The sequence below is a fragment of the Accipiter gentilis genome, chromosome W, assembly GCF_929443795.1.
Source record: "Accipiter gentilis chromosome W, bAccGen1.1, whole genome shotgun sequence".
NCBI classification, from domain to species: Eukaryota; Metazoa; Chordata; class Aves; order Accipitriformes; family Accipitridae; genus Astur; species Astur gentilis.
Window position 1 is genome coordinate 344,972 of NC_064918.1, and position 12,781 is coordinate 357,752.

General features: G+C 37.4%; 2 protein-coding genes across 4 annotated transcripts in view; one reads left to right on the plus strand and one right to left on the minus strand.

The window, feature by feature from the left end:
* LOC126035345 (uncharacterized) overlaps window positions 1-12,781 on the plus strand; it is a 118,695-nt gene that overhangs the window by 33,199 nt on the left and 72,715 nt on the right. The window lies entirely within an intron of this gene.
* The window catches only part of LOC126035272 (protein fem-1 homolog C-like), a 44,276-nt gene continuing 32,581 nt past the window's right edge, over window positions 1,087-12,781 (minus strand). For all 3 annotated transcript variants that reach the window (XM_049793655.1, XM_049793653.1, XM_049793654.1), the window contains exon 3: window positions 1,087-10,413. In XM_049793655.1, coding sequence (XP_049649612.1) covers window positions 9,104-10,413 — 1,310 coding nt within the window. In that variant the 3' untranslated portion in view covers window positions 1,087-9,103. The remainder of the gene's footprint in view (window positions 10,414-12,781) is intronic.

Genomic DNA, 12,781 nt, shown 5'->3' on the forward strand with positions numbered 1-12,781 from the left:
TGTCTTTAAGCAGAACTTGCCCCACCACAATGTTTGGGATATTAACTCTTTCAGTCTCTCACAATAATAAAGCAATGATGTTTAATACTTCTGCTTCTCTTAGTGCCTTGATATCTCTGAAGTTGCTTCTTTGTGACTTTCAGTCACTCTGCTTTGCTTCTGCTACTTGAGACAAATAAAAAAAGAACAGAATTTAAGAGCACAGTTAATTACTAAGGATGGTTCCCAGCTCTTGCAGCAAATCATATTATTTCCCTGTAAGTATGTGCATATGCATATACACATATAGATTTATGCAAACATATTGGGTTTGAGGCAAGGTTTTAGTAGTGGGGGAAGGGCTACAGGGACAGCTCCTGTGAGAAGCTGCTAGGAAGCTTCCCTGACTCCAAGGCCAACCCAATCAGCGATGGTGGTAGTACCTCTGAGATAACATATTTAAGAAGGGGAACCTGCAGTAGGGGAGGAGATTGGAATGTGAGAGAAACACCTGTGGACACCAACATCAGTGAAGAAGGAGGGGGAGAAAGTATGCCGGAAGAGGTGATGCCCCTGCAGCCCATGGAGGCAAATGGTGGAGTAGATGCCCACCTGCAGCCCATGGAGGACCCCATGCAGGAGTAGGTGGATGGCCTCGAAGATGGCCGTGACTCCATGGGAAAGCTCCTACTGGAGCAGCGTGCTCCTGAAGGACTGCAGCAGAAAGGACCCACACTGGAGCAGTTCCTGAAGAACTGCAGCCTGTGGGAAGGACTCGCATTGGAGAAGTTCATGGAGGACTGTCTCCCATGGGAGGAAGCCCATGCTGGAGTAGGGGAAGAGCATGAGGAGTCCTGCCCCTGAGGAGGAAGGAGCAGCAGAGACAAGGTGTGATGAACTGACCACAACCACCCCCCCCCCCCCCCCCCCCCGTTCCCATCCCCCTGTGCTGCTGGGGGGAGGAGGTAGAGAAAACCAGGAGTGGAGTTGAGCCCAGGAAGAAGGGAGGGGTGGGGGGAAGGTGTTTTAAGATTTGGTTTTACTGATCATTATCCTGCTCTGATTTGATTGGTAACAAATTAAATTGATTTGGGTTTGTTTCCCCCCCAAGTTGGGTCTGGTTTTGCCTGTGACCATAATTGGTGAGTGATCCCTCCCTGCCTTTGTGTTGACCCACAAGCCTTTTGTTATATATTCTCCTCCCCATCCCGCCAGCTGGGCTTAAACCACAACAGCAATGAACTATATACACACATCTTTTTATTTAATACAGGCACACTTGCTGGGCTCTGCCTTGTTAACTGCACTGGAATAGCTTAAGCTTCTTAAGTTGTTGTTTGGTACCCAACATGCATTCAATTTTAGCTAAGTCCAAAAGGATACCTTTCAGTAGTCTGCAGTGTTTAAGTGCTTAGGCAGGAGACAAAGACTACAAATTATAGGAAGGCATTTGTTTCTTAAGTTTGATGGGCGTTTTTTGTTTGGTTTTGGTTTTTTTCTATCCTTGATTAATAAAATACCCACCTCCATCCAAAAGCAGCTAACTTCCTCAGTTTGAATAGCAATAACAACATTCTCAGAACTCAACCATCTGAACAATTATTGAATTGCCTCTCACTGTGAGCTAAGAAATCCTTTATTGGAAGATGCATCATCAGCCATCTTTCAAAGAACATATAATAATAATAATGAGAGATGTGAACAATGTCACTTGACCTTTTCTTCTTGAGGTGTTCATTCAATTTTTTATAAAGAGGTTGTTTCAGTTATCAAGAAAGAATTCCCAAGTTAAGAAAAGGATGTGCATTCCTTCCCCGTTTCTGAAGTTACTTTCTTGAACAAGAAATTATTCAGCATCAAGTTTTCTGAAATTGTTGCATAATGCCTAGAACATTTTTTGTTTGTTTCTGTCCCTGCTGGAGTATTTCCTCACTTCAGGAGTTCTCTTTTATCCGAGCAGATTGCTGAAGAGTGGACAGTGCAGATTAACTCTGTCTATAAGATACAAAGTTTGTACTGAGAGGCCTTTTATAGAAGACACTTCAGTGAATTCACATCAAGCACAGAAGGAGATCACAGAAATTTTTAGCACCATGCCAGAAAATGCTTCAATGACTATACATAAATTAACTACTAGGAAGAGACAAAGCTACCATCTCTACTTTTGTTTCTTTTCCTGGGGTTGAAGTTTGCTAACATTACTGAAGTGTTATTTCAGATTTCTTTTCCAACCTGGGACTTTATGATATGCGAGTACAGACATTGATGCTTTATCTATAGTAGTTGCCTTGCACTGCTTTTTGCCACTGATATAGTAAGGATAGTTCATTTTCCCACTGAGTATTCTTCTAACATCTCGCCACCACCACCATCACCCCCCAAATAAAATTTACTATTGCCTTGTAAGTGATTCTGGTTTTGCAGTAGCAGCATGCCCTTCTTTCATCACTGAGAACTTTTATTCCTAGCTATTTTCTGCCATCATAGAAAAACATCACACTGTTGAAGATTAAATGGAGCAGGGTTCAAGGAGTTATTAAGAGCAGCACCCCACCAGCTTATCTCTGTACCATTTATGATTAGAACAGTACATTCAGACACCTAGACTGGTACTCATCCTAACTCCCAATCATGGCCCAACTCAAATCAGGCAGCTGCCTAGATCAACACACTGCTGCTCACTTCTGGAGAACAGGAGCACCTATTGCATTCTGTATAGCTTGCTCACCACATTCACTGCCCCCTGCCCTTATTGATACCACTGATGGAAAGATCAAAGTGTGCAGGAGGGTGATGGCTGCTACGTACAGGGGAAGGAAGGGGCCTTCTAGCAGCAGCATGAAACAGCAACCTAATGGATAAACTAGTGGAACTTGGGAAGACACTGGGGAAGTGACACATTAAAGGCAGATTTTTCAGAAGGCACAAACTGCAAAATCAGCATGTTTGAAAGAACCAAAGCATATGAAAAGGTGCTTAAACAAACACAAAGCTTTTAAGTACCTTCTGCATGGGAGGAAATGGAGTGTTACTGATTCTATGACAAGATTTGCTTAGACTTATAACAGCTTACACCACCAACAATTGCATAGTACTCATCCACAACCTCACCTAAGACAAAATACATTGTGCAGAGTGAATAGGAAAGCCTAAATTTCACACTGACAAGGAGACTAAGCAACAATGTAAGCATCCTTACCTTGTTTAAAGAACCAGACAGATGAATAATAGGCAAGCAAGCTAAACCCTGCATTTCTTCTAATCCTTTTATTTCCTAATACCATTTAGAAATAGCACAAACTGCTTAAGGCATGGTAAGGACCAAATCTTCCCAAGTGCTTCCCATTTCAACATGGGCTTTGAGTCAGCCACAACTGTGGCAGAGGAAGATTAGGAAACAGGAAACACTTGGGAGCAATTGGGAACAGTAAAATGACAGAGAACACAATGTGAAACAACAATGGAATGGCTAGAAAAGGGTCATCAGAGGTGGGGGGAAATTTGAACTCATAGGTTTTTATGTATGTTTGAATAGCCACCATTCCTCATCCTCTGCACCAGACTTTCACAAAGAACTGCACATCACTGGCAGAAAGGGGCTGACTTGTTTGGCAGCTGATTCCAACCAGCAGTGCAACACAAGGGCAGATGGAAGAGGCAGAGTGGACAGCTGAGTTCAGTGGGGGTGAAGGCAAGTCATCACAGCTGGAGAAACACTTCTGCACAAAGATAATCAGAGAGAGTTAGAAAATTAATCCCAGGCATGGACAGAGATGACAGATTTTGCATAGGCATAGTTTAGATAGCCAGCAGACACTTCTGGACTGAACATTTATCATCATCTGCAACTGCAGAGAGATGAATAATGATGTAATTCAAGTTCTTTGTTTCCTAATTAAGAGAATCTGTACTTGATTCATTAAGTCATCTATGTAACAATTATCTTACTGTGAAAGCTCTGGACCAATTATCCTCACACAGTGCCTCATCTTCTTGATGCTGTTTGTTACCAATTAAGAATAAATCTAAATAAACTCTGAAATAGAGTGTACACTGCATTTTAAGTATGACTACTGTGCATAACTATAAAGATCTCAAAATTCTGATGGTAACGTTTAGAACAGAAGACTTCTGAAGACCTCTTTAATAAGGATCTTGCCATAATTCTCTCATCCTTGGAGTATTTTTTTTTTCTCTTTTTAAATTATGGAAGCAATAGGGAAGAGACTTCAAAAGCTATACAAAAAATTTAATTTGTCCAACTTGGGAAATTGTCTGTTGCTTATTTATTACAAGATCTTGCTAGTTACTTTTGTTTATGCTATAAACAAACACTACTATGTTTTAACGGGGTTAATTGCATAACCAACTGCATTTTCTAGAAAAACTGTGAAAGTGTCTCCTGTATCCTCCAGTTTAAACCTTTTCCTTACTACTGCCCATCACCAGAATTCAAAGGTTTGGCTGGACCATCATTTCATAGTAAGAGAATGAAACATGATAGTCTATTTAAGGTATAATAATTAACAACAAGAAGATCAAAGTCTAAAGCTGCAGCATTCACGTTTAACTATTCATACTCAACTGAAAAAGAAGTTTAGCAACCAGTATTACAGTAACCCTAAAGAAAACAAATATATCAACTCAGGTGTTATCCAAAACATTTTTAATGCAATCTGCATTTAGACCCTAAAGAGAGTAAGAACAAAGAAATATATTTGTTATTCCTTTTTTTTACATTATCATTGAAGCTAAATTAAAAAAGAAAATGCAGTATTTTGAATTTATAATTTAAATATTTCAATTACATGGAATTTCCCTGCACAGGAAGTCTTTGTGATAGAATGGAACACAGAGTTAGTTAAAACCAAATGAACAATAACTTTTCATTCTGCTCACTGAGGGTTCAACATTTACTTTCACATCCAAAGCAAAGATTTGAACAATGTAAAACAAACTATATTTAAGTCTACTACATCTCCATCATATTCCTCAAAGTTACTTTGAAGCATTAAATACCATTCCATTGTAGTCACAGAACTTAGTGTTAAGTCTTTATACTCGTATTTGTCAATATTTTAGAGTATAGCAGGCATTCCACTCTAATTCAAAGCATGAGGAAGCTATTTCCAGAGTAGTCATATCCTGACACTATTAACTTGCAGTTGATGCAAAACCGAGGCAACACATCGTCTTTCCTATTATGGTTTTTATCCTTTTTTTAATCCTTTAGTAAGAATTTTGCTATGGCATTCCATTCCTTCTATAAGATAGTGTTTTATAAAAGCAGAATGAGTAATTTCAACCAGTTTCAAAACAGTTATTAAAAGAGAACTTTTGGTATTTAGGTAATATATAAAAATACCTCCTGTCTAAGGACTGTTGCAGAGTATACATGGAAAAAATAACCATACTGTTGCCTTGCATTTTAAAAAGTGCCTTTATACCGTGTGCTTAACAATCAGAACCTCAGAGACACCAGACAGCTGGAATCTCGTTACTGACATAAGTGATATAAAAATAGAAATCTAATTTTAGAATCTGGCAAGAACAGCTTTTTTTTTTTAAACCACAATACTTCTCATCTTCCTGGCTGAAATATTTTCAGTGGAAGCCAAAGAAGATTTGAAAGAAGAGTGCTTTGAGTATTTATTAAAAAAAATTAAAAATAATCCAACTTCAGAAGTCTCAACAAGCAAGGGGGTATCAGTATCCTTGTCTTTAAAAGGACACACCTGCAAATTATTTAATCAATTTTTAAATCTATTTCACCCCCCCAGGGCATACAATTTTTTCCTCAATGTTCTCAATATCTTTATGGGTTGGCAGCTCTGAAAAAGCACTTTTAATCAGAAAAAAAAACAAATGGGAAGATAAGAACAGAAAAAGAATGAGTTAATAATATGACAAAAAAGGATAACAGTTCTGTGTGTTCTGAATGCTCTTCAGTTCCTTGTCCTTACTATAGTTTGTGTTCAGCTAGCAACACTACTGCATTTAGTATCAACATGTTTCACTAAAATAATCTTATTCCCATCTCTGAATGGGTAATAAGACTAAGAATTAAAACAAAACAACAAAAAAAAAACCAAAACACACCACACAAACAAAAACCAACCAATCAAAAAAACCAACCAAACAAAAAAACCCCAACTAGTCCAGAAAGTTGGTATCTATACTTAAGTGGAGACATTCCTGGTTTGAATTAGGGGCTGGGGGGGCAAAACTGTTACTACCCATTCATTAGCACTGGCCATAGTGGCACAGACATCTCAGACAGGGCCTACTGTCCTTACCCTCCTTCCCAATCAGCAAATCCTTAACTAATCCCTAACACATTACCCAACATACGCTCTGTACCAATTTCTTTTAAAATGAAGCAAAAATTAAATGGGGGTAACATACACATACAGGGTTAAATAGAAAGTGGAATTAAATGCATTAACTTATCCATCTGGTCACCTAAGCTTGAATATCTGACATCATCACAGTTAAGAATTCAGCAGATAGCCTCATGACCTTGCAAAATTAAATTCTGAATGTAGGTGATAATCTTTAGAATTGATGTGTATTGGCAGATATTTAGACAGAATTACATACAGTAAATCAGTACTTCATAAGTTAAAAACAAATAGAAAACCCCAAAACCTAAGCAGCTAACAATAAGCCCTGTAAGGCCTGGCAATTTTCACTGGATTTACACAGATAGTGATATGCTTTCTATTTGGGGTGTTTTCCATTCAAAACTTTGCTAACAATAGCAGCACACACTACCATAATTTTTTAGTTCTATTTCTAGACTAATAATCTCTAAGTAACTAACTTTAAACAGGATATTATACAAAGACAAATTCAAATCGCAAACACTAGATTCCAGAGTATAAAACAGTAATCTAAAAATCCCTTTCTCTGTGACCTACAGAAAGATGACTTTTTTATTACTTGAAGTATAATGCTTTTTATGGCTTGAAGTATAATGTGGACCATTTCTAGCGTGGTATGATTTGATTACACCAACTTACAGAGTAGTAGAGAAGCATATAAAAAAATAAGAAATACAAAATCAAACTACTTGTTCTCACAACTGACAACTTCAGTGGCATGTAGTTTAATCATTACAAATCAGAAAAAAAAAATCAGCCAACGTAATAGAAGTTTACTGCTGCACATTTGCAAGAGAAACAAATAGGATTTCCTTATGCTCAGAATTTCATACAATATAGGTATGCCATAGGATAAACAGGTGAAAGTTATTTCAAAATAAGAGTTTGAAAGTGGCAGTATACAAGCAGCACTACTTTCAATATATCTTTGTTTAAAAGCATCCCAATATTTTCCCCAAGAATGGCTAAGCTTGTTGGCTCCACACTGTACACTAAGAGAAAACCTGAAACAGCCAAGAAGCAAGGATGATTTTTTTTTTATATACATATACACTCTTTTATACTCTCAAGACATTCTTTATCACCTTAGTTCACAGAAGAAAAATACTCCAACATCAAATTTAAAAAAACCCTCCTAAATTATTTTTTTCCTTGACTTAATTTGGCTTTTAAATATCTCTATCACCAACAAAAGCCTAAATCAACTTGAGTTTCTGGAGCAAGAAACACATTTACTGCCCATCACTGAAATGAAACATCAAGTCAACAATATCCAATATGCTAGAATACTAAACTGTATTCTACTCAACACAAATTAATTTCACTTAGACATCTGCAGGGCTAATGTGCCATAATAAATTCTACTATTAATCAACAGTAAAGTGTTGAATTATATTAAATACCTGAATCTCACTCTCCTTTATTAAATTCTTTTATAGATTTCTTATCAAGTCAAAAGAGCCCTTTCTGTTGTAAAAGTTAAGCTATTATGCAAATATTATAAAAATAGTTACCTTCAATTAGGAGCTATATATACACAACAGAACTGCTTTTTCTTTAAGTACAGCTGACATGAGAGATGGAAAAAACGTGCATTTATAAAGATATTTAAAACAAAGAAGAGAAGACTGCTATAGAATTTCTATTACTCTGGCATACAGCCATTTACTATGTTATAATGATATTGATGATGCCTATATTTCTGGACTGATAAGCATCGCACCACCAACATGCTTTAGTTTCTTTTGTAGCTAAAGAAGTTGATTTGTAAATTGAAACTATGGCATGCATTTCATCTATTTCTCATTAGAATGTATCACTGAGTTTGAGGTTCAACTTTAAACAAACTTTACATCTAGTCACATAACCAACACAAGCAAGACATTAGTGCAAAAGGAAAGCTGTCAGTTGTACATGATGAGGACTCTTCCCCTAACTGCATGATGTGAGAACAATTATCAGATTAAAAATTCAAGTAGATTACCATGAGAACAAGAGAGATTTTCTTCTCCCAAATTTAGCACAGATTTCCAAAGGATCAAGAGGAAAGCAACCCTCAGTTACAGCTAGAATAAAAAAGTTAAACCCCAGTTCAGAAAGGTGATATGTAGCTCCAAAATTTGTCATGCTATGAAGGCAGCATTCTCAAAAAGAGCTCCAAACAAAACTGCAAATCAAAATGGGCATTTAAGTTGAAATTGGCCAACTGCTGCATAGAAATATGTTTACACACAACAGTCACATTTAAGTCAGTGCATAGAGAAGATAAAAAGCACTTATGGTAGTTGCAAATGTTAACAAGTCTATACAGCTCGCACAGTTTAACAAGTCCATAGAAAAATAATAGAATAAGAGTAGAAATACTCAAGCAAAACCAAAAAAAGATGACCCTCCAACTGTATAAAATCCACACAATTGTAGTAAAAAGACATCAGTGGAAAATATTCAACTCAGTCCTAAACACCCAACAGGCAAATAAGACCAGGATAGGCAAGCCTTTGGCAAACAATTTTAAGAGTCTAAATACAGCACTGCATTTCTAAATAATCTACAAAATATAATAATATGGCATATTGAAATATTGGTTAACCAACTCTGCAGATGCGATGCTAACAACATTTTAGCCAATGAGAGCAAGATAGAGCAAACTAAGGGAATACTGGTATATCACAATAGTGCTCAAGAAAAAAACATTGTCACCAAGTCATGCTTCAACAACAGCACTCTGGGACTGCACTCTATTATCTATGGAGCAAAACAAATTTCTCTAGTTTTTCAGGAATGTGCCCTGCATAGCATATGTTATGATTCACTATAACACGAGCAGCAAGACACTGCAATGTAGTATGATTTATAGGCTGGATTAAGTTTTTTGCTATTTTCTTTTCATCCAGCAAATCACTAGCAGTTTGTTTATGCGAGTTTGTGGCATCAAAGTGTGAACCTGACTTGATAAGAAAATTCATGATGCCTGGATGGTTGTTCAGTGCAGCAATATGTAAAGGACTATTGTTATCAGAGTCTCTGACATTAATATTTGCACCACATTCCACCAGGATAGCAGTAACTTGTAGAGAGGGGAATTTACAAATTGGGTAGCGACCCACACATGTAGTATTCTTGTCAACAGCAAGGTGAAGTGGACTGAAGTTATTCTTCCCAGTAGGCTGAAGCTTAAGAAACTTGTAAATAGTCTGTTTCTTAAAATGCTCCTGTTCTGAGCTGCAAGGTACTTTTTCCAACAAGCAAATTAAATGCAAAATGATTGAAAGGGCTTTGTTCAGCTGTATTGGATCAGGAGGGCACTGGATTTGTTTCATGGCCCGCTCTATTTCAAGAACACTTTTGCACAGTATACCCATGAGATCATCAAATGTAACAGTAGTGCCTAGCAGGCCTTTTGCCCTGTCCTGCAGCATGAAGGAGAAGAGTTCAGCAAATGATAGTAAACTGCTGGCTGTCATAGGGCTCAGCGGATCTAGATTGCTCTGCTGCATGTCCAAAGCATATTTCCATAAGTTGATGCATTGCTTAAAGTTTCCAGAGTCTGCACAGACAGCACCTCTATATCTAATATAGTAGGATGTATCTGGGTGAGAAGGACCAAGAATACGTTCTCTAATTAATAGTGCTTGCATTCTCATCTCATCAGGATCTGCAATAAGATTTTCTAGCTCTTCTGAACTGTTTACCTCTTTAGCATAATCATAGGCCATAATTAGTGTTTGTGACACAGGTTTGTTCAGGATACTAGTCCTATCACTGTATCTCATTTCCATAGCTCGCTTCCAATATTTCAAAGCACCAAGCAGATCTCTCTTTTTGTCCACAAATGTTGCTCCTAGAAGTTCCAGAGCATTTATACATTCTATCTTACTGGTCTGTTCATGTTGGGTCAGAAAGTCCACAATATTTGTGTGGCCTGTCACACTGGCTGACAGAAGGGGAGTCATTCCATAGCCATCCTTTTCCATCTTCGCACAATACTTGAGAAGCATCTTCATGATCTCTAAACTTCCAGATTCTGCGCAGTCATGTAATGCAGTATTTCCTAGCAAAAGAAGAAAAACAATTATATAAACCATAATCAAATTATAGTCCAAATATCACCACACTAATAGTTAAAAAAATAAAAATAAAATCTGTTTTGACATCTATAGACTATGAAAAGCTTAAACGACAAGTTAAAACATTCAAGACCTGATTAAAACATCAAGGCTACCAGGCAGTTATACAAATCAAAATGCTTGACATTATTACCCAAAAGAATTTAACAGATTTTAAGGACACTTATGTCTCATTATTCAAAACTTAAACCAGAATTCTCTACTACATGAGCAATTTTGTATCTGCTTTCAAGTATAAAAGAGAAACCTAAGCTTGCCATATTAAGCAGTTATATTTTCCCTTCTTCCCTTGTCAAATTTCTTTCCTCCCTATCTCCATCCATGATAAAAAAAAACCCAAAACAAACCAAGATCTGTATAAAAATTAAAGCTGTGCTAACTCAACATTGGCCTCGCTCACCTCTACACTGTACCTCTTCCTCTCTCTTTCATCCAAAGCCTCTGATTAAAGTGTTCCAAGGTAATAATCGTACACAAAGGCAAATACAACTCATCACAGCACGCCCTTCATCTCAGCTGGGGCCTCAGAGACTTCCAGAATATTCTGAGGGACCTGCTTATTTTGTCAAGCCTACGTATACACACAGACAAACTATTCTTAGTACTTTTAGGTCTTTATCCTGAAGTCCCACATTAAACCCTCTGCTCAGGATTCCTAAAAGAAAAAAGAAAAAAAGCCACCCAAAAAAACCACACCCACAAAATCCATAATGCCTTCAACACACAACATGCAGCCATTTGTCTTATAAGTCTTATCATTTACATTAAAATTATTTCTCATTAAGAGAACGTGCAATGTCACACTAAAGGCATTCAGGTAACGCTCGCACTACGTGGTGAAATTTCCAGCAAGCACTAGTGCCACCTGACTGAAAAACATATTTGCAGCAAATTAAAATGAAAACATTGGACGCCACAGTTAAATACTTAACTACTATGCTTCAAGTAGAAGAAAGTTTTGCTTAAGAACATATATGAGTACTTCACTGGGGGAGACAGGAAGATGGATGACCAATAACTCCCCCCCCCATAATAAAGCCTCTGGTTGACTGCTTTTAAAACTACACAATTTAAACCTAGCTTCTTTTTCATATATACTACAGATTCAGGCATACCAACTTTTCAGTCTCCCACTACATTAACATGAAAATAATTAACAGCACACCCATGTAAGAATCCCACCCCCCAATTAAAATGTCTTACACCACTAGCCTTGCAAATTCTGGTTTATTGGCCATCAGATGATCAGTATCTTGATATAGAGAACACACTGCTTATTGCTTAATGATTGTCTCTCTGTAACTTTACATACCAAAGACTGGTGTTTGTCAAGGATTAAGCCTGACCAAGACTGGTACTTGGGAGTGATGAGCAAGAAGGAGCCATGAGCAATCACAAAACTTAATTAAATGTTTGATGAATTTACGATCTTGTTGAGAAGGCACAAGGAGAGGCCTTGCTTGAATAGATAGGGCCAGAAAAGATAAGAACTCCTGCCTTTGTTCTCATCCTTGTAGATAATTTAGCTTAAACTAACCATATGGTTCTACACCACTAATGAAAACTTAGATAATAAGAGCACTAACAAACACTGGTGTATCAAAACAAGTAAAAGACCATACTGTGCAGAATCACCTGAGGAGGGTCAAATAGCGGACAAGTGAGGAAGACTATGAAGACCACCAGAGGACTCCTGAAGACCACCAGAGACCTTCAATGCGCCTGCGTAAAGGACATTTGCATGTGCTAATAGTTTCCCGGAAAACTAATGAATATGTATAACATTTCTCAGAAATCTAGTGAATATGTATGTAGAACATGTACTTAACCTGCACAATTAGACCCTACGGTGTGCACGATAGGTGGAGCGATCCCCCATGCATCCAGCGCTGCCAATAAAGAATACCTACTTAATAGTTAATCAAACTATTCTGTTAGTTTCTTTGAATCAATCTGTTACACCATCAGCAAGTTTCCACATTCTCAAATGAGACCTCCTTTTCCAAGGATTCTGTACATTCATAGTCATCTGATTCGGCTTTTTAAAGGTTCAGAGAGAAAGTTTCCTAAAACTTCCTCATTTGCATTTTTGGTAGGCTTTTTTCTATGCCAAGACACTGATTTGCAGTGGGCTTTGCTGTTGTATTTCTAGATTTATAACAGAACTGAAGTAAGTAGGGAAACAAAGCAGTAGTCTTGAAATCTTCAGCTGATGTTTGGGAAAAGTGCATTTTTGTAGGTATACAGCCTCCTGATCTCAACAGTTTAGATTTACCTTCATACATTTTCTTA